General features: G+C 46.2%; 1 protein-coding gene across 1 annotated transcript in view; it reads left to right on the forward strand.

Annotated features, from left to right (window-relative positions):
* si:ch211-67e16.11 (uncharacterized) overlaps positions 1 to 16,689 on the forward strand; it is a 37,495-nt gene extending 20,806 nt beyond the window's left edge. The window contains exons 6-7 of the mRNA XM_045704924.2: positions 10,343 to 10,561; positions 14,916 to 16,689. Of these exons, the coding sequence (XP_045560880.1) occupies positions 10,343 to 10,561; positions 14,916 to 15,110 (414 nt within the window). The 3' untranslated portion in view covers positions 15,111 to 16,689. The remainder of the gene's footprint in view (positions 1 to 10,342; positions 10,562 to 14,915) is intronic.
* The last annotated feature ends 5,259 nt before the right edge of the window (positions 16,690 to 21,948 follow it).

Here is a 21,948-nt window from a genome sequence, read left to right on the forward strand (position 1 = left end):
GTCATCAACCAGGACCAGGAACACGGACAGTTCTTCCACTCCTGTCATCAACCAGGACCAGGACCAGGACAGTTCTTCCACTCCTGTCATTAACCCGGACCAGGACCAGGACAGTTCTTCCACTCCTGTCATCAACCAGGACCAGGAACACGGACAGTTCTTCCACTCCTGTCACCAACCAGGACCAGGACCAGGACAGTTCTTCCACTCCTGTCATTAACCCGGACCAGGACCAGGACAGTTCTTCCACTCCTGTCACCAACCAGGACCAGGACAGTTCTTCCACTCCTGTCATCAACCAGGACCAGGACAGTTCTTCCACTCCTGTCACCAACCAGAACCAGGACAGTTCTTCCACTCCTGTCACCGACCAGGACCAGAACCAGGACAGTTCTTCCACTCCTGTCACCGACCAGGACCAGAACCAGGACAGTTCTTCCACTCCTGTCACCGACCAGGACCAGAACCAGGACAGTTCTTCCACTCCTGTCATCAACCAGGACCACGGACAGTTCTTCCACTCCTGTCATCAACCAGGTCCAGGACCACGGACAGTTCTTCCACTCCTGTCATCAACCAGGACCAGAACCAGGACAGTTCTTCCACTCCTGTCACCAACCAGGACCAGGAACACGGACAGTTCTTCCACTCCTGTCATTAACCAGGACCACGGACAGTTCTTCCACTCCTGTCATCAACCAGGACCATCACTGTTAACATCACCAACTAGCTTGGTTAACTCGGACCCGCCCACCATACCAGTTGTTGCCTATGTAGCTAGAACAATTATTACGTCGTTATTTATCGTCACTCATAATCTTGGGATCTCTGCTAGCTAGCTACATGCCAATGATTTGTTCATCATAGCAACGTCGAACGAATAGAATGTGTCACGTAGAGTAGGCTAAACTGGAAAACCTAACCTCTATAAAAAATAAAAAGATGGCGGAGCCGCAAAAGTTCTTCTGTGCAACGGTGTTTATTTACATAGTGATTCCGGAACAAAACAACAGTACTGCCATCAAACGTATACCTTATGGGACAGCTTAAAAACAAAGCTGCCCCACCCTCAGCTCAATCCAAAATGCCTCTCCATGAACTGAAAGAGAGGCTCCTTTTGTAGGGGTAGCCCCTCCCCTCAGAACAATTAACACTAATTAATTAAGCAATTACCTATTCAACATACAGTTTCCATTTATCTAAACATACCAAAATATATACATTGCAACACGTTTATGAAACAACATCACAATATAACATTTACAAAATTACATCACTACTGACAGTGTCTTCCAATATGCCCGTTTACATTAATGAGCCATTCCGGACAGGCACTACAAAGTAAGCCCAATTCCCTTAGCTCGGGTCCTTATCCAGCATACCTGGAAGCTACAGAGATGGAGAGAGAGAGGAACAGAACAAACAACCGCGCTCATCCATAACATCGATAAGTATACTAAATATTGCTTATATTAAATATGAACACCTGTCTTTATTTCTTTATACCCTAACTGGTTACTGAAGTAAGTGTGAAATGTATGTACTAAGATAGAGACGTTAACTTGTGTGTCGACCCACATTGTTAACTTATCTGATAACGGAGCAGGGAGGAGAGATGAATGTGTGCGTGCGTTAAAGTACCAAATGCTGCCCGCGGCCAGTGACGGACTTCTACGTCACAGAATGATTACAATTAACGACTGGGTCACAACATGAGAAAATAACTAATGACTAGCCCGCTTCGGTAGCAACTTCAGAACGCAAAAACAAATTTTCTCGTTAAATTGATGTTTATTTTTTTATTTTTATGAAAACATATTTAATTCATATGGCAACAGTTTCATAAAATAATTAATACTTGAGAACTCGGGAATGAAGTTTGTTCCCTTGGCCTTGTCTTTACCTCGGGCCTTAGAACAACCCTTGGAGGGAGTTGTCATACGATCGTTCCCGGGTTCTCAATAGTGGTAGTGCTATGCTAGTACTCTCTATGCTGTCTGAGTGGATATAGTCACTGAGTCGGAGTGGAGAACAACAGCCAGATATATAGAGCTACCTTAATAAAGACATTGAGAACATTAGCCAGAGATATAGAGCTACCTTAATAAAGACATGGAGACCATTAGCCAGAGATATAGAGCTACCTTAATAAAGACATTGAGAACGTTAGCCAGAGATATAGAGCTACCTTAATAAAGACATTGAGAACATTAGCCAGAGATATAGAGCTACCTTAATAAAGACATGGAGAACATTAGCCAGAGATATAGAGCTACCTTAATAAAGACATTGAGAACGTTAGCCAGAGATATAGAGCTACCTTAATAAAGACATGGAGAACATTAGCCAGAGATATAGAGCTACCCTAATAAAGACATTGAGAACGTTAGCCAGAGATATAGAGCTACCTTAATAAAGACATGGAGAACATTAGCCAGAGATATAGAGCTACCTTAATAAAGACATGGTGAACATTAGCCAAAGATATAGAGCTACCTTAATAAAGACATTGAGAACATTAGCCAGAGATATAGAGCTACCTTAATAAAGACATTGAGAACGTTAGCCAGAGATATAGAGCTACCTTAATAAAGACATTGAGAACGTTAGCCAGAGATATAGAGCTACCTTAATAAAGACATGGAGAACGTTAGCCAGAGATATAGAGCTACCTTAATAAAGACATTGAGAACATTAGCCAGAGATATAGAGCTACCTTAATAAAGACATGGAGAACATTAGCCAGAGATATAGAGCTACCCTAATAAAGACATTGAGAACGTTAGCCAGAGATATAGAGCTACCTTAATAAAGACATGGAGAACATTAGCCAGAGATATAGAGCTACCTTAATAAAGACATTGAGAACATTAGCCAGAGATATAGAGCTACCTTAATAAAGACATGGAGAACATTAGCCAGAGATATAGAGCTACCTTAATAAAGACATGGAGAACATTAGCCAGAGATATAGAGCTACCTTAATAAAGACATGGAGAACATTAGCCAGAGATATAGAGCTACCTTAATAAAGACATTGAGAACGTTAGCCAGAGATATAGAGCTACCTTAATAAAGACATGGAGAACATTAGCCAGAGATATAGAGCTACCCTAATAAAGACATTGAGAAAGTTAGCCAGAGATATAGAGCTACCTTAATAAAGACATGGAGAACGTTAGCCAAAGATATAGAGCTACCTTAATAAAGACATGGAGGACATTAAGCCAGAGATATAAAGCTACCGTAAGCCTGCCATTTCACTACAAACAACCCCACCACACATCCCAACTATGTATTTGTGTAAATAACCTCTCTGGGACATGTGGGACGCTAGCGCTTGACACACTATTCAACAGCCAGTGAAATAGCAGGGCGGCAAATTCAAAACAACAATAATCTCATAATTCAAATTTCTCAAACATAGAACTATTATATCCCATTTTAAAGATACACTTCTCGTTAATCCAACCACATTGTCCGATTTCAAAAAGGCTTTACCGCGAAAGCATAACATTAGATTATGTTAGGACAGCGCCGAGACAAGAAAAACCACACAGCCATTTTCCAAGCAAGGAGAGGCGTCACAAAAAACACAAATACAGCTAAAATGAATCACTAACCTTTGATGATCTTCATCAGATGACACTCCCAGGACTCAATGTTACACAATACATGTATGTTTTGTTCGATAAAGTTCATATTTATATCCAAAAACCCCATTTTACATTGGCGCGTGATGTTCAGAAATGTTTTGCCTCGCAAAACTTCCAGTGAATGAGCACATTTACAAAAATACTCATCATAAATGTTGATAAAATTTACAACAGTTATAAAAAAAATTATAGATACACTTCTCCTTAATGCAACCGATGTGTCAGATTTCAAAATAGCTTTACGGCGAAAGCACATTGTTCAATATTCTGAGTACAGAGCTCAGCCATCAAAGCAAGCTATACAGTTACCTTCCAAGTTCTGGGGTCAACTAAACTCAGAATTAGTATTATAATCACTTACCTTTGCTGATCTTCGTCGGAATGCACTCCCAGGACTCCCACAAGAAATGTTTGTTGTTTGTTCGATAAACTCCATATTTATGTCCAAATACCTCAGTTTTGTTCGCGCGTTCAGATCACTATTCCAAAGGCATAATGCGCGAGCGCAAAACCCGAGACGAAAAGTCAAAAAGTTCCATTACCGTTCGTAGAAACATGTCAAACGATGTTTACAATCAATCCTTAGGGTCTTTTTAACATAAATCTTCGATAATATTCCAACCGGACAATAGCGTATTCATTACAAAGGAAAAAGAAGGAACGGCGCACCTGCGTGATCGCGCAGTAAACAACTCATTGGTCTCAGGAAGTCCACAGCTCTTATTCTCTCCCCAGTAACAGTAGAAGCATGAAACAAGGTTCTAAAGACTGTTGACATCTAGTGGAAGCCTTAGGAAGTGCAAAATGATCCCACAGACACTGTAGTTTGGATAGGCAATCACTTGAAAAACTACAACCACTTCTTGGTTGGATTTCTTCTCAGGTTTTTGCCTTCCATATGAGTTCTGTTATACTCACAGACATCATTCAAACAGTTTTAGAAACTTCAGAGTGTCTTCTATCCAAATCTACTAATAATATGCATATCCTAGCTTCTGGGCCCGAGTAGCAGGCAGTTTAATTTGGGCACGTTATCATCTGAATTTCCGAATACTGCCCCCTGTCACCAAGAAGATAACAGCGGATGCACAATATCTAAGTCTCGAGCTATTGCTGAGGTAGAGTATCTCATGATAAACTGCAGACCACACTACCTACCGAGAGAGTTCTCATCTGTATTGTTCGTAGCTGTTTACATATCACCACAGTCAGAGGTTGGCAATAAGACAGCATTGAATGAGCTGTATTCCGCCGTAAGCAAACAAGAAAATGTTCACCCAGAGGCAGCGCTCCTAGTAGCTGGGGACTATAAAGCAGGGAAACTTAAATCCGTTTCACCAAATTTCTATCAACATGTTAAATGTGCAACCAGAGGGGGAAAGAACTCCTTTACTCCACACACAGAGATGCATACAAAGCTCTCCCTCGCCCTCCATTTGGCAAATCTGACCATAATTCTATCCTCCTGATTCCTGCTTACAAGCATAAATTAAAGCAGGAAGCATCAGTGACTAGATAGAGCTGATAGAGACTATACATGAAGGGAAAAAAGTATTTGATCCCCTGCTGATTTTGTACGTTTGCCCACTGACAAAGAAATGATCAGTCTATCATTTGAATGGTAGGTTTATTTGAACAGTGAGAGACAGAATAACAACAAAAAATCCAGAAAAACGCATGTCAAAATTGTTATAAATTGATTTGCATATTAATGAGGGAAATAAGTATTTGACCCCCTCTCAATCAGAAAGATTTCTGGCTCCCAGGTGTCTTTTATACAGGTAACGAGCTGAGATTAGGAGCACACTCTTAAAGGGAGTGCTCCTAATCTAAGTTTGTTACCTGTATAAAAGACACCTGTCCACAGAAGCAATCAATCAATCAGATTCCAAACTCTCCACCATGGCCAAGACCAAAGAGCTCTCCAAGGATGTCAGGGACAAGATTGTAGACCTACACAAGGCTGGAATGGGCTACAAGACCATCGGCAAGCAGCTTGGTGAGAAGGTGACAACAGTTGGTGCGATTATTCGCAAATGGAAGAAACACAAAAGAACTGTCAATCTCTCTCGGCCTGGGGCTCCATGCAAGATCTCACCTCGGTCAGATGAGACCAAAATGGAGCTCTTTGGTATCAACTGAACTCGCAGTGTTTGGAGGAGGAGGAATGCTGCCTATGACCCCAAGAACACCATCCCCACCGTCAAACATGGAGGTGGAAACATTATGCTTTGGGTGTGTTTTTCTGCTAAGGGGACAGGACAACTTCATCGCATCAAAGGGACGATGGACAGGGCCATGTACCGTCAAATCTTGGGTGAGAACCTCCTTCCCTCAGCCAGGGCATTGAAAATGGGTTGTGGATGGGTGTTCCAGCATGACAATGACCAGAAACACACAGCCAAGGCAACAAAGGAGTGGCTCATGAAGAAGCACATTAAGGTCCTGGAGTGGCCTAGCCAGTCTCCAGACCTTAATCCCATAGAAAATCTGTGGAGGGAGCTGAAGGTTCTAGTTGCCAAACGTCAGCCTCGAAACCTTAATGACTTGGAGAAGATCTGCAAAGAGGAGTGGGACAAAATCCCTCCTGAGATGTGTGCAAACCTGGTGGCCAACTACAAGAAAGGTCTGACCTCTGTGATTGCCAACAAAGGTTTTGCCACCAAGTACTAAGTCATGTTTTGCAGAGGGGTCAAATACTTATTTCCCTCATTAAAATGCTAATCATTTTATAACATTTTTGACATGCGTTTTTCTGGATTTTTTTGTTGTTATTCTGTCTCTCTCTGTTCAAACAACCCTACCGTTAAAATTATAGACTGATCATTTCTTTGTCAGTGGGCAAACGTACAAAATCAGCAGGGGATCGAATACTTTTTTCCCTCACTGTAGATATTTTTGTCAGATGTTACTATGGAATACTTAAGTATAATTACAAGCATTTCATAAGTGTCAAAGGCTTTTATTGACAATTACATGAAGTTGATGCGAAGAGTCAATATTTGCAGTGCTGACCCTTCTATTACAAGACCTCTGCAATCCGCCCTGGCATGCTGTCAATTAACTTCTGGGCCACATCCTGACTGATGGCAGCCCATTCTTGCATAATCAATGCTTGGAGTTTGTCAGAATTTGTGGGTTTTTGTTTGTCCACCCGCACCACAAGTTCTCAATGGGATTAAGGTCTGGGGAGTTTCCTGGCCATGGACCCAAAATATCAATGTTTTGTTCCCTGAGCCACTTAGTTATCACTTTTGCCTTATGGCAGGGTGCTCCATCATGCTGGAAAAGGCATTGGTTGTCACCAAACTGTTCCTGGATGGTTGGGAGAAGTTGCTCTCGGAGGATGTGTTGGTACCATTCTTTATTCATGGCTGTGTTCTTAGGCAAAATTGGGAGTGAGCCTACTCCCTTGGCTAAGAAGCAACCCCACACATGAATGGTCTCAGGATGCTTTACTATTGGCATGACACAGGACTGATGGTAGCGCTCACCTTGTCTTCTCCGGACAAGCTTTTTTCCTGGATGACCCAATCAATCGGAAAGGGGATTCATCAGTGAAAATAACTTTACCCCAGTCCTCAGCAGTCCAATCCCTGTACCTTTTTCAGAATATCAGTCTGTCCCTGATGTTTTTCCTGGAGAGAAGTGGCTTCTTTGCTGCCATTCTTGACACCAGGCCATCCTCCAAAACTCTTCGCCTCACTGTGCATGCAGATGCACTCACACCTGCCTGCTGCCATTCCTGAGCAAACTCTGTACTGGTGGTGCCCTGATCCCGCAGCTGAATCAACTTTAGGAGCCGGTCCTGGCGCTTGCTGGACTTTCTTTGGCGCCCTGAAGCCTTCTTCACAACAATTGAACCGCTCTTCTTGAAGTTCTTGAGGATCCGATAAATAGTTGATTTAGGGGCAATCTTACTGGCAGCAATATCCTTGCCTGTGAAGCCATTTTTGTGCAAAGCAATGATGACAGCACGTGTTTCCTTGCAGGTAACCATGGATGACAGAGGAAGAACAATGATTCTAAGCACCATCCTCCTTTTGAAGCTTCCAGTCTGTTATTCGAACTCAATCAGCATGACAGAGTGATCTCCAGCCTTGTCCTCGTCAACACTCACACCTGTGTTAACAAGAGAATCACTGACATGATGTCAGCTGGTCCTTTTGTGGCAGGGCTGAAATGCAGTGGAAATGTTTTTGGGGGATTCAGTTCATTTGCATGGCAAAGAGGGACTTTGCAATTAATTGCAATTCATCTGATCACTCTTCATAACATTCTGGAGTATATGCAAATTGCCATCATACAAACTGAGGCAGCAGACTTTGTGAAAATTAAAATGTGTGTCATTCTCAAAACCTTTGGCCAAAACTGTACACTTTATAGACCATAGAGATATGGCGGCAGGTAGCCTAGTGGTTAGAGCGTTGGACTTGTAACCGAAAGGTTGCAAGATCGAATCCCCGAGGTAAAAATCTGTTATTCTGCTCCTGAACAAGGAGTTCCTAGGCCGTCATTGAAAATAAGAATTTGTTCTTAACGGACTTGCCAAAGTAAATATATATATATTTTTAAAGACCATAGAAACTATTGAGACCAGACATGATCAGGTTCAGAGCAGACAGTGAAAACCTGCAGGGGTAAAGCTGCTGTATATATATATATATATATACTGCTCAAAAAAATAAAGGGAACACTTAAACAACACGTCCTAGATCTGAATGAAATAAATAATCTTATTAAATACTTTTTTCTTTACATAGTTGAATGTGCTGACAACAAAATCACACAAAAATAATCAATGGAAATCCAATTTATCAACCCATGGAGGTCTGGATTTGGAGTCACACTCAAAATTAAAGTGGAAAACCACACTACAGGCTGATCCAACTTTGATGTAATGTCCTTAAAACAAGTCAAAATGAGGCTCAGTAGTGTGTGTGGCCTCCACGTGCCTGTATGACCTCCCTACAACGCCTGGGCATGCTCCTGATGAGGTGGCGGATGGTCTCCTGAGGGATCTCCTCCCAGACCTGGACTAAAGCATCCGCCAACTCCTGGACAGTCTGTGGTGCAACGTGGCGTTGGTGGATGGAACGAGACATGATGTCCCAGATGTGCTCAATTGGATTCAGGTCTGGGGAACGGGCGGGCCAGTCCATAGCATCAATGCCTTCCTCTTGCAGGAACTGCTGACACACTCCAGCCACATGAGGTCTAGCATTGTCTTGCATTAGGAGGAACCCAGGGCCAACCGCACCAGCATATGGTCTCACAAGGGGTCTAAGGATCTCATCTCGGTACCTAATGGCAGTCAGGCTACCTCTGGCGAGCACATGGAGGGCTGTGCGGCCCCCCAAAGAAATGCCACCCTACACCATGACTGACCCACCGCCAAACCGGTCATGCTGGAGGATGTTGCAGGCAGCAGAACGTTCTCCACGGCGTCTCCAAACTCTGTCACGTCTGTCACGTGCTCAGTGTGAACCTGCTTTCATCTGTGAAGAGCACAGGGCGCCAGTGGCGAATTTGCCAATCTTGGTGTTCTCTGGCAAATACAAAACGTCCTGCACACTGTTGGGCTGTAAGCACAACCCCCACCTGTGGACGTCATACCACCATCATGGAGTCTGTTTCTGACCATTTGAGCAGACACATGCACATTTGTGGCCTGCTGGAGGTCATTTTGCAGGGCTCTGGCAGTGCTTCTCCTGCTCCTCCTTGCACAAAGGCGGAGGTAGCGATCCTGCTGCTGGGTTGTTGCCCTCCTACGGCCTCCTCCACGTCTCCTGATGTACTGGCCTGTCTCCTGGTAGCACCTCCATGCTCTGGACACTACGCTGACAGACACAGCAAACCTTCTTGCCAGAGCTCGCATTGATGTGCCATCCTGGATGAGCTGCACTACCTGAGCCACTTGTGTGGGTTGTAGACTCCGTCTCATGCTACCACTAGAGTGAAAGCACCGCCAGCATTCAAAAGTGACCAAAACATCAGCCAGGAAGCATAGGAACTGAGAAGTGGTCTGTGGTCCCCACCTGCAGAACCACTCCTATTATTGGGGGTGTCTTGCTAATTGCCTATCATTTCCACCTGTTGTCTATTCCATTTGCACAACAGCATGTGAAATTTATTGTCAATCAGTGTTGCTTCCTAAGTGGACAGTTTGATTTCACAGAAGTGTGATTGACTTGGAGTTACATTGTGTTGTTTAAGTGTTCCCTTAATTTTTTTGAGCAGTGTATATATATGTATTCTTCTCTCTAATGCTTGTCCCACTGGGCCTCAGATCAGCTCCAGTACATTCCTGATCCACAACACCTTCTGACCCATCAATCTATCACCCTCGAGGATTTGTTGCTAATCATTATTTCATGCTCCATCCTTTGGATATTAATTTGAACAGTTTTGAAATAATTTCATGGCAGAATTGACTTTGGGTTCTCAGATTAAGGTTAAACCATATATAGGTTATTTGGTTGAACCTACAGAGGCAATGAACTTTGAGAACACCTGTTTGCTTCTCATGCTGGCATTGAACGTAAGTAATTGCCCGTAAGATTGCGACAGATCGGTGTTGTGTGACTGCTTGTCGTCCTCTCCCCAGGATTACTCTGTGGGTGAGCGGGTAGCTGAATATGAAACATTTGGTTTGGTTTTCATTTGGTTTTCCTCTCCCCATGCAGGCAGACCTGAAGGAGCGTTACAGTGTGGGAGAGCTCCTAGCGGACCTGGCAGGCTGTAGGGCTAGACGAGTACTAGTCTTCGTAGAGCAGAGTTACAGCGGGGCGCTCAGTAAGAGACTGAAAGGATCTCTGAAACACCTGAACGTGGTGCTGCTCAACATAGCCAACAGCTGGGCCTCGCTGCACCCAGCAACATGCCTTATAGACCACCTGAGTAAGGTATGTAGCAAAACCCTGCACAGTGTCTTAGAGACCACCTGAATAAGGTATGCAACACATACACACACCATGCACAACACACACCCTGCACAACACACACCCTACACAACACACACTCTACACAACACACAAACACCCTGCAACCAGAAGTCATGGATTATAGTCAACATCCGCAATGAGCTAAAAGCTAGAGCTGCCGCTTTCAAGGAGCGGGACACTAACCGGGACACTTATAAGAAATCCTGCTACGCTCTCCAATAAACCATCAAACAGGCAAAGCATTAATACAGGACTAAGATCGAATCCTACTACACCGGCTCTGACGTTCGTCGGATGTGGCAGGGCTTGCAAACTATCATGTTCTTAGGACAATAATCTTTACCTCAACGTCAGCAAAACAAAGGAGCTGATCGCGGACTGATTGTGGACTACTCCACATTGATGGGGCTGTAGTGCAACAGGTTTGAGAGCTTCAAGTTTCTCGGTGGTCCAAACACACCAACACAGTCGTGAAGATTGCACAACAACACCCCTTCCATCCGTCATGGGCCCTCAGATCCTTAAAAAGGTTCTACAGCTGCACCATTGAGAGTATATTGACTGGCTGCATCATATGGCAACTGCATGGCATCCAACCGCAAGGTGTTACAGAGGGTAGTGCGTACGGCCCAGTACATCACTGGGGCTGAGCTCCCTGCCATCCAGGACCTCTATACCAGGCGGTGTCAGAGGAAGGCCCTAAAAAATGGTCAAAGACTCCAGCCACCCCCAGTCATAGACTGTTCTCACTGATACCGCATGGCAAGCGGTACCGATGGAACCAACAGGACCCTGAAGAGCTTCCACCCCCAAGACATAAGACTCGCTGACTGTTAAATAGTTAGTCCGGGTAGCTATTGGTTAACTATTTAACTATCTACCCGGACAACGATCCTTTTGGCACTAACTCTTTAGACTCATCACTTACCCTGCTGCTACTGTCTATTATCTATCCTTTACCCCTACCTACAGTATACTGCTGTTACTGTCTATTATCTATCCTTTACCCCTACCTACAGTATACTGTCTATTATCTATCCTTTACCCCTACCTACAGTATACTGCTGTTACTGTCTATAATCTATCATTTACCCCTACCTACAGTTTACTGTCTATTATCTATCCTTTACCCCTACCTACAGTATACTGCTGTTACTGTCTATTATCTATCCTTTACCCCTACCTACAGTATGCTGCTGTTACTGTCTATTATCTATCCTTTACCCCTACCTACAGTATACTGCTGTTACTGTCTATTATCTATCCTTTACCCCTACCTATAGTATACTGCTGTTACTGTCTTATCTATCCTTTACCCCTACCCACAGTAAACTGCTCTTACTGTCTATTATCTATCCTTTACCCCTACCTACAGTATACTGCTGTTACTGTCTATTATCTATCCTTTACCCCTACCTACAGTATACTGCTGTTACTGTCTATTATCTATCCTTTACCCCTACCTACAGTATACTGCTGTTACTGTCTATTATCTATCCTTTACCCCTACCTACAGTATACTGCTGTTACTGTCTATTATCTATCCTTTACCCCTACCTACAGTATACTGCTGTTACTGTCTATTATCTATCCTTTACCCCTACCTACAGTATACTGCTGTTACTGTCTATTATCTATCCTTTACCCCTACCTACAGTATACTGCTGTTACTGTCTATTATCTATCATTTACCCCTACCTACAGTATACTGCTGTTACTGTCTATTATCTATCCTTTACCCCTACCTACAGTATACTGCTGTTACTGTCTATTATCTATCCTTTACCCCTACCTACAGTATACTGCTGTTACTGTATATTATCTATCCTGGTGCCTAGTCACTTTACCCCTACCTTTATGTACATACAGTACCAGTCAAAAGTTTTGACACACCTACTCATTCAAGGGTTTTTCTTTATTTTTACTATTTTCTACATTGTAGAACGATAGTTAAGACATAGAAACTATGAAATAACACACACTGTCACGTCCTGACCAGTATAAGTTTTTTTGTTGTTATTGTAGTTTGGTCAGGACGTGGCAGGTGTGTGTTTGTTTTGTGTTGTCACGGTTTTTGGGTAGTGTTCTATGTTTTGTGTTTCTATGTTCTATTTTCTAGTTAGTTATTCTATTTCTATGTTTAGTTTATTGTTTTGACCTTCAATTGGAGGCAGCTGTTCCTCGTTGACTCTAATTGAAGGTCCTATTTAGTAGTGTAGGTGTTTTTCTATGGGTTTTGTTGGTAGTTGTTTCTTGTTTAGCTGTGTGCCTGACAGGACTGTTTTCGTCGTTCTTTTCGTTCAGTGTTCATTTATTTAATAAAGAAGAAAATGAGCATTCACATCCCCCGCTGCATTTTGGTCCAATCACTACGATGGCCGTGACACATATGGAATCATGTAGTAAACCTCATGAAGCTGGTTGAGAGAATGCCAAGAGTGTGCAAAGCTGTCATCAAGGCAAAGGGTAGCTGCTTTGAAGAATCTAAAATTAAAAAAAACAAAAAACTTTTTGGGTTAGTAGTCACCTGGAATGCATTTCAATTAAGAGGTGTGCCTTGTTAAAATGATTTCCTTCCTAAAGTGTTTGAGCCAATCAGTTGAAGATAGTCCTATTTGGTAAAAGACCAAGTCCATATTATGGCAGGAACAGCTCAAATAAGCAAAGAGAAACGTCAGTCCATCATTACTTTAAGACATGAAGGTCAGTCAATACGGAACATTGCAAGAACTTTGAATGTTTCTTAAAGTGCAGTCGCAAAAACCATCAAACGCTATGATGAAACTGGCTCTCATGAGGACCGGCACAGGAAAAGAAGACCCAGAGTTCCCTCTGCTGCAGAGGATACGTTCATTAGAGTTACCAGCCTCAGAAATTGCAGCCCAAATAAATCCTTCACCGAGTTCACTTTCTTGTTTATTTAACTAGGCAAGTCAGTTAAGAACAAATTCTTATTTACAATGACAGCCTACCCCGGCGACGCTGGGCCAATTGTGAGCCACCCTATGGGACTCCCAATCACAGCCGGATGTGAGACAGCCTGGATTCGAACCAGGGACTGTAGTGATGCCTCTTTCACTGAGATGCAGTACCTTAGACCACTGCACCACTCTAGAGCCCTGTTCAAGTAACAGACACATCTCAACATCAACTGTTCAGAGGAGACTACGTAAATCAGGCCTTCATGGTCGAATTTCTGCAAAGAAACCACTACTAAAGGACACCAAGAAGAAGAAGAGACTTGCTTGGGCCAAGAAACATGAGCAATGGACATTAGACAGGTGGAAATCTGTTCTTTGGTCTGGTGAGTCCAGATTTAAAATGTTTGGTTCCAACCGCTGTGTCTTTGTGAGATGCAGAGTAGGCGAACAGATAATCTCTGCATGTGTGGTTCCCACCGTGAAGCATGGAGGAAGAGGTGTGAGGGTGCTTTGCTGGTGACACTGTGATTTATTTAGAATTCAAGGCCCACTTAACCAGCATGGCTACCACAGCATTCTGCAGCGATTCGCCATCCCATCTGGTTTGCGCTTAGTGGGACTATCATTTGTTTTTCAACAGGACAATTACCCAAAACACACCTCCAGGCTGTGTAAGGGTTATTTGACCAAGAAGGAGAGTTATGGAGTGTTGCATTAGATGACCTGGCCTCCACAATCACCCGATCTCAACCCAGTTGAGATGGTTAGGGATGAGTTGGACTGCAGAGCAGCCAACAAGTGCTCAGCATACGTGGGAACTCCTTCAAGACTGTTGGAAAAGCATTCCAGGTGAAGCTGGTTGAGAGAATCCCAAGCATGTGCAAAGCTGTCATCAAGGCAAAGGGAGGCTACTTTGAAGAATCTAAAATCTAAAACAGATTTTGATTTGTTAAACACTTTTTTGGGGGGGCTACTACATGATTCCATATGTGTTATTTCATAGTTTTGGTGTCTTCACTATTATTCTACAATGTAGAATGTACAATGTAAAACCCTTGAATGAGTAGGTGTGTCTAAACTTTTGACTGGTACTGTATCTACCTCAATTACCTCGTACCCCTACACAGGTACTATGTGTATTTAGCCAAGTTACCCTTAGTCATTGTGGATTTATTTATTGTTATTATTTTCTATTTTTCTATTATTTCTTAAAAGGGATTAAAACGATGTCTTTACAACCAGCGCTACCCACTGAGAAGAGATAACAAAATGATCGAGGAAATTGATATGAAGCTTCCCGGAATGATGTTCTTGCAATAATGTATAAAGTGGAGATCACACCACCACCATCAATCATTTCACCTGACCCTCTTCTTCCTCCAATCTCTTCTCAGGAGTCAGGGATGTCCCGCCTCCTAGACCCCAAAGCCAGCCTTTTGAACGTCAACCTATCTGGTGCTCCCTGTAACACCACCCCCCCTCTGAGCGAAGCAGAGATGAGGAAGGAGTACATGGGCTGTCAGAACCTCCCCACCGCCCTGTGGTACCAGAACCTCCCCACCGCCCTGTGGTACCAGAACCACAACTAGATCCTCCTTACCACCCTGTGGTACCAGAACCACAACTAGATCTTCCTTACCGCCCTGTGGTACCAGAACCTCCCCACCGCCCTGTGGTACCAGAACCACAACTAGATCCTCCTTACCACACTGTGGTACCAGAACCAGAACTTCCCCACCGCCCTGTGGTACCAGAACCACAACTAGATCCCCCTTACCACCCTTTGGTACCAGAACCAGAACCACCCCACCGCCCTGTGGTACCAGAACCAAAACTAGATCCTCCCTACCACCCTGTGGTACCAGAACCACAACCAGAACCTTCCCATCACACTGTGGCACCAGAACCACAACCAGAACCTCCCCACCACACTGTGGTACCAGAACCTCCCCACTCTCCTGTGGTACCAGAACCACGTCTAGAATGTCCCCACCACCATGTGGTACCAGAACCACAACCAGAACCTCTTTACCGCCCTGTGGTACCAGAGCCACCCCACCACGCTGTGGTACCAGAAGCAGAACCTCCCCACCGCCCTGTGGTACCAGAACCAGAACCATAACCTCCCCACTACCCTGTGGTACCAGAACCACAACCATAACCTCCCCACTTCCCTATGGTACCAGAACCAGATCCTCCCCACTGTCCTGTGGTACCAGAACCTGAACCTCCCCACTGTCCTATGGTACCAGAACCTGAACCTCCCCACCGGTCTGTGGTACCAGAACCACATCCAGAACCGACAGACCCCTGGACAGATTTTTTGTTGTTGAAAGAATCACACACACACACACACACACACACACACACACACACACACACACAAATAACAAGACAAGAGAAGACCACACACACACACACATAACAACACAAGAGAAGACAACACACACAGACAGACACACATAACAACACAAGAGAAGACAACACACACAGACAGACACACATAACACCACAAGAGAAGACAACACACACAGACAGACACACATAACAACACAAGAGAAGACAACACACACAGACAGACACACATAACAACACAAGAGAAGATAACACACACAGACAGACACAAATAACAAGACAAGAGAAGACAACACACACAGACAGACACACATAACAACACAAGAGAAGATAACACACACAGACAGACACAAATAACAAGACAAGAGAAGACAACACACACACACATAACACCACAAGAGAAGACCACACACACAGACAGACACACATAACACCACAAGAGAAGACAACACACACAGACAGACACACATAACAACACAAGAGAAGACCACACACACAGACAGACACACATAACACCACAAGAGAAGATAACACACACAGACAGACACACATAACACCACAAGAGAAGACCACACACACAGACAGACACACATAACAAGACAAGAGAAGACCACACACACAGACAGACACACATAACACCACAAGAGAAGACCACACACACAGACAGACACACATAACACCACAAGAGAAGACCACACACACAGACAGACACAAATAACAAGACAAGAGAAGACAACACACACAGACAGACACACATAACACCACAAGAGAAGACAACACACACAGACAGACACACATAACACCACAAGAGAAGACCACACACACAGACAGACACACATAACAAGACAAGAGAAGAGAAGACAACACACACAGACAGACACACATAACAACACAAGAGAAGACCACACACACAGACAGAAACAGAGAAAGCTAGTTGCTTCGTCAGTCACACACTAGATGATGGCTTGTCATCTGGAGTCTGTTCTGATTTAAGTTTATCTTTTGAGCCCACCACGGCCCATACATATAGTACCACAGGATTTGTGCTAGTGATGGAGGAAAAAGTCGGTACAGTTACATTTCGCAATATTATTTTTGACAATATTATAATACTTTGATACTTTGACTCCAAGTATCGATTTAAAAAAATAAAAATGAAATAAAAAAACAACCTGCCTTTTTTTTTGCTAGGTCGTGTTAGCTAGCGTTGGGTAGTGTTAGCTAGAGCTGGGTAGTATTAGCTAGCGTTGGGTAGTGTTACCTAGCGTTGGGTGGTGTTAGCTAGCGTTGGGTAGCGTTAGCTAGAGCTGGGTAGCGTTGGGTAGCGTTAGCTAGAGCTGGGTAGCGTTAGCTAGCGCTGGGTAGCGTTAGCTAGAGCTGGGTAGCGTTCGCTAGAGCTGGGTAGTGTTAGCTAGCGTTGGGTAGCGTTAGCTAGTGCTAGGTAGCGTTAGCTTGTGCTAGGTAGCGTTAGCTAGTGCTAGGTAGCGTTAGATAGCGCTGGGTAGTGTTAGCTAGCGCTTGTCAGCTGTACTAGCTTGTTCTCTTTCTTTTTAAATAGTGAGCCAACATACAGTATTTTCAGCACTTTTATTTCCATGACTGATCATAACTAACTAACATATAGTGAGCAATATGTTTACAACATCAAATCACAATCAAGTATCGAATCACAAAAATATGTAGAATCGTGAGAATAGTAATACATATAGAATCGGCACCGAAGTATCATGATAATTATCGTATCGTTAGAAGTCCCTGGTGATTCCCAGCCCTAATTTGCACCAAATGAAAGGACACTTCCAAATCTGTACACAGAGAGAGAGAGAGAGAGAGAGAGAGAGAGAGAGAGAGAGAGAGACTCTGACAGTTAAATGTGTATATAGAAGGGAAGAGGACGGGACGGTGTGTTTGATTGTCCTCACTGTGAACCCGCCCGGCATCATCACCGCGGACGCTTGGTGACGGACAGGGAATAGAGGAGTGGGAAACGTCCCAAGAGGAGACCGTCGTGTCCTGTGCCAGCTAGAGGCAGCTCCTGACGGTTGGGTACAGACTGTGAAGAGGTTCAGATAGGGGACACCAGCTCCTCTGGTCCCTGAACAAGGTGACAATGGCATTGCGTCCCCAGAGGCACCCTATTCCCTACACAGTGCACTACTTTAGACCAGAGCCCTATGGCACCCTATTCCCTACACACTGCACTACTTTAGCCAGAGCCCTATGGCACCCTATTCCCTATATAGTGCACTACTTTAGACCAGAGCCCTATGGCACCCTATTCCCTACATAGTGCACTACTTCAGACCAGGGGCTTTATTTGTGCGTTTGAATTTGGAACTCACTAATGCCACTCTGCAACACATCATGCCCACTTTAACATTTCTCCCAGAGCAACCAAGCCCAGCACAGCCCTCAGCCCAGACAGCAGGCGCCTCAATAAGACAGTCGTGTCCCTAACCCTTACTGCTCTATGATTTAATGATGAGAACGCAGCCTGCTCCAGTCCTGTCCTCAGAGCAGCAGACTGTCTCCAGTCCTGTCCTCAGAGCAGCAGACTGTCTCCAGTCCTGTCCTCAGAGCAGCAGACTGTCTCCAGTCCTGTCCTCAGAGCAGCAGACTGTCTCCAGTCCTGTCCTCAGAGCAGCAGACTGTCTCCTGTCCGGTCCTCAGAGCAGCAGACTGTCTCCAGTCCGGTCCTCAGAGCAGCAGACTGTCCCCGGTCCGGTCCTCAGAGCAGCAGACTGTCCCCAGTCCTGTCCTCAGAGCAGCAGACTGTCTCCAGTCCGGTCCTCAGAGCAGCAGACTGTCCCCAGTCCTGTCCTCAGAGCAGCAGACTGTCCCCAGTCCTGTCCTCAGAGCAGCAGACTGTCTCCAGTCCTGTCCTCAGAGCAGCAGACTGTCCCCGGTCCTGTCCTCAGAGCAGCAGACTGTCCCCGGTCCTGTCCTCAGAGCAGCAGACTGTCTCCAGTCCTGTCCTCAGAGCAGCAGACTGTCCCCGGTCCGGTCCTCAGAGCAGCAGACTGTCCCCGGTCCTGTCCTCAGAGCAGCAGACTGTCCCCGGTCCTGTCCTCAGAGCAGCAGACTGTCCTCGGTCCTGTCCTCAGAGCAGCAGACTGTCCCCGGTCCTGTCCTCAGAGCAGCAGACGGTCCCCGGCCCTGTCCTCAGAGCAGCAGACTGTCCCCGGCCCTGTCCTCAGAGCAGCAGACTGTCCCCGGTCCTGTCCTCAGAGCAGCAGACTGTCCCCGGTCCGGTCCTCAGAGCAGCAGACTGTCCCCGGTCCTGTCCTCAGAGCAGCAGACTGTCCCCGGTCCTGTCCTCAGAGCAGCAGACTGTCCTCGGTCCTGTCCTCAGAGCAGCAGACTGTCCCCGGTCCTGTCCTCAGAGCAGCAGACTGTCCCCGGTCCTGTCCTCAGAGCAGCAGACGGTCCCCGGCACTGTCCTCAGAGCAGCAGACTGTCCCCGGTCCTGTCCTCAGAGCAGCAGACTGTCCCCGGTCCGGTCCTCAGAGCAGCAGACTGTCCCCGGTCCGGTCCTCAGAGCAGCAGACTGTCCCCGGTCCTGTCCTCAGAGCAGCAGACTGTCCCCGGTCCTGTCCTCAGAGCAGCAGACTGTCTCCAGTCCTGTCCTCAGAGCAGCAGACTGTCCCCGGTCCTGTCCTCAGAGCAGACTGTCCCCGGTCCTGTCCTCAGAGCAGCAGACTGTCCCCAGTCCTGTCCTCAGAGCAGCAGACTGTCCCCGGTCCTGTCCTCAGAGCAGCAGACTGTCCCCGGTCCTGTCCTCAGAGCAGCAGACTGTCCCCGGTCCTGTCCTCAGAGCAGCAGACTGTCCCCGGTCCTGTCCTCAGAGCAGCAGACTGTCCCCGGTCCTGTCCTCAGAGCAGACTGTCCCCGGTCCTGTCCTCAGAGCAGCAGACTGTCCCCGGTCCTGTCCTCAGAGCAGCAGACTGTCCCCGGTCCTGTCCTCAGAGCAGCAGACTGTCCCCGGTCCTGTCCTCAGAGCAGCAGACGGTCCCCGGCCCTGTCCTCAGAGCAGCAGACTGTCCCCGGTCCTGTCCTCAGAGCAGCAGACTGTCCCCGGTCCGGTCCTCAGAGCAGCAGACTGTCCCCGGTCCTGTCCTCAGAGCAGCAGACTGTCCCCGGTCCTGTCCTCAGAGCAGCAGACTGTCCTCGGTCCTGTCCTCAGAGCAGCAGACTGTCCCCGGTCCTGTCCTCAGAGCAGCAGACGGTCCCCGGCCCTGTCCTCAGAGCAGCAGACTGTCCCCAGTCCTGTCCTCAGAGCAGCAGACTGTCCCCGGTCCGGTCCTCAGAGCAGCAGACTGTCCCCGGTCCTGTCCTCAGAGCAGCAGACTGTCCCCGGTCCTGTCCTCAGAGCAGCAGACTGTCCTCGGTCCTGTCCTCAGAGCAGCAGACTGTCCCCGGTCCTGTCCTCAGAGCAGCAGACTGTCCCCGGTCCTGTCCTCAGAGCAGCAGACGGTCCCCGGCACTGTCCTCAGAGCAGCAGACTGTCCCCGGTCCTGTCCTCAGAGCAGCAGACTGTCCCCGGTCCGGTCCTCAGAGCAGCAGACTGTCCCCGGTCCGGTCCTCAGAGCAGCAGACTGTCCCCGGTCCTGTCCTCAGAGCAGCAGACTGTCCCCGGTCCTGTCCTCAGAGCAGCAGACTGTCCCCGGTCCTGTCCTCAGAGCAGCAGACTGTCCCCGGTCCTGTCCTCAGAGCAGCAGACTGTCCCCGGTCCTGTCCTCAGAGCAGCAGACTGTCCCCGGTCCTGTCCTCAGAGCAGACTGTCTCCGGTCCTGTCCTCAGAGCTGACTGTCTCCAGTCCTGTCCTCAGAGCAGACTGTCTCCAGGACAGCTTTCACTCCAATATTTGTCCTCTGCTCCTGGTACCGCTAGGTGTCTACCTGCTCTTCTCTCTGTCCCCTACCTGCTCTTCTCTCTGTCCCCTACCTGCTCTTCTCGAGTACAGCTGACTATGAAAACATTATGGGCCGAGGCTGAAGATACTGTACTGTGCCAGTCTATCTCTAAACCTACAACATTCCCTGACCCTGTCTGCTGCACACAGGACAGTCACATCCATCTAGAGTACAACACAGAGAGACCCAACCACATGGACAACACAGAGAGACCCAACCACATGGACAACACAGAGAGACCCAACCACATGGACAACACAGAGAGACCCAACCACATGGACAACACAGAGAGACCCAACCACATGGACAACACAGAGAGACCCAACCACATGGACAACACAGAGAGACCCAACCACATGGACAACACAGAGAGACCCAACCACATGGACAACACAGACAGACCCAACCACATGGACAACACAGAGAGACCCAACCACATGGACAACACAGAGAGACCCAACCACATGGACAACACAGAGAGACCCAACCACATGGACAACACAGACAGACCCAACCACATGGACAACACAGAGAGACCCAACCACATGGACAACACAGAGAGACCCAACCACATGGACAACACAGAGAGACCCAACCACATGGACAACACACAGAGCACCTATAGGCACACTCATGCACTTTGGCATGCTTTGCTTTTTCTGCATCACTTCCCCAATCACACACATTACAGTGTTGATCTCCTGTGTTCGTCATTTCATTGTGTTGATAATGGTTGACATAAACCTGTATAAATGTTATGTCTACGGTGCCTTCAGAAAGTATTCAGACCTCTTGACTTATTTTGTTACGTTACAGCCTTATTCTAAAATTGATTAGGTACGTTTTTTTCCCCTCAATCAATCTACACACAATGCCCCATAATGACATCACAATACCCCATAATGACATCACAATACCCCATAATGACATCACAATACCCCATAATGACAAAGCAAAAACAAGTTTAGACATTTTTGCTAATTTATTAAAAATACAAATCTGAAATAATACATTAACATAAGTATTCAGGAACTTTTGGGTAGCGATTACAGCCTCGGGTCTTCTTGGGTATGATGCTACAAGCTTGGCACGCCTGTATTTGGGGAGTTTCTCACATTCTTTTCTGCAGATCCTCCAAGCTCTATCAGGTTAGATGGGG

This window comes from Salmo salar, chromosome 21, assembly GCF_965601325.2.
Source record: "Salmo salar chromosome 21, fSalSal1, whole genome shotgun sequence".
Taxonomy (NCBI): domain Eukaryota; kingdom Metazoa; phylum Chordata; class Actinopteri; order Salmoniformes; family Salmonidae; genus Salmo; species Salmo salar.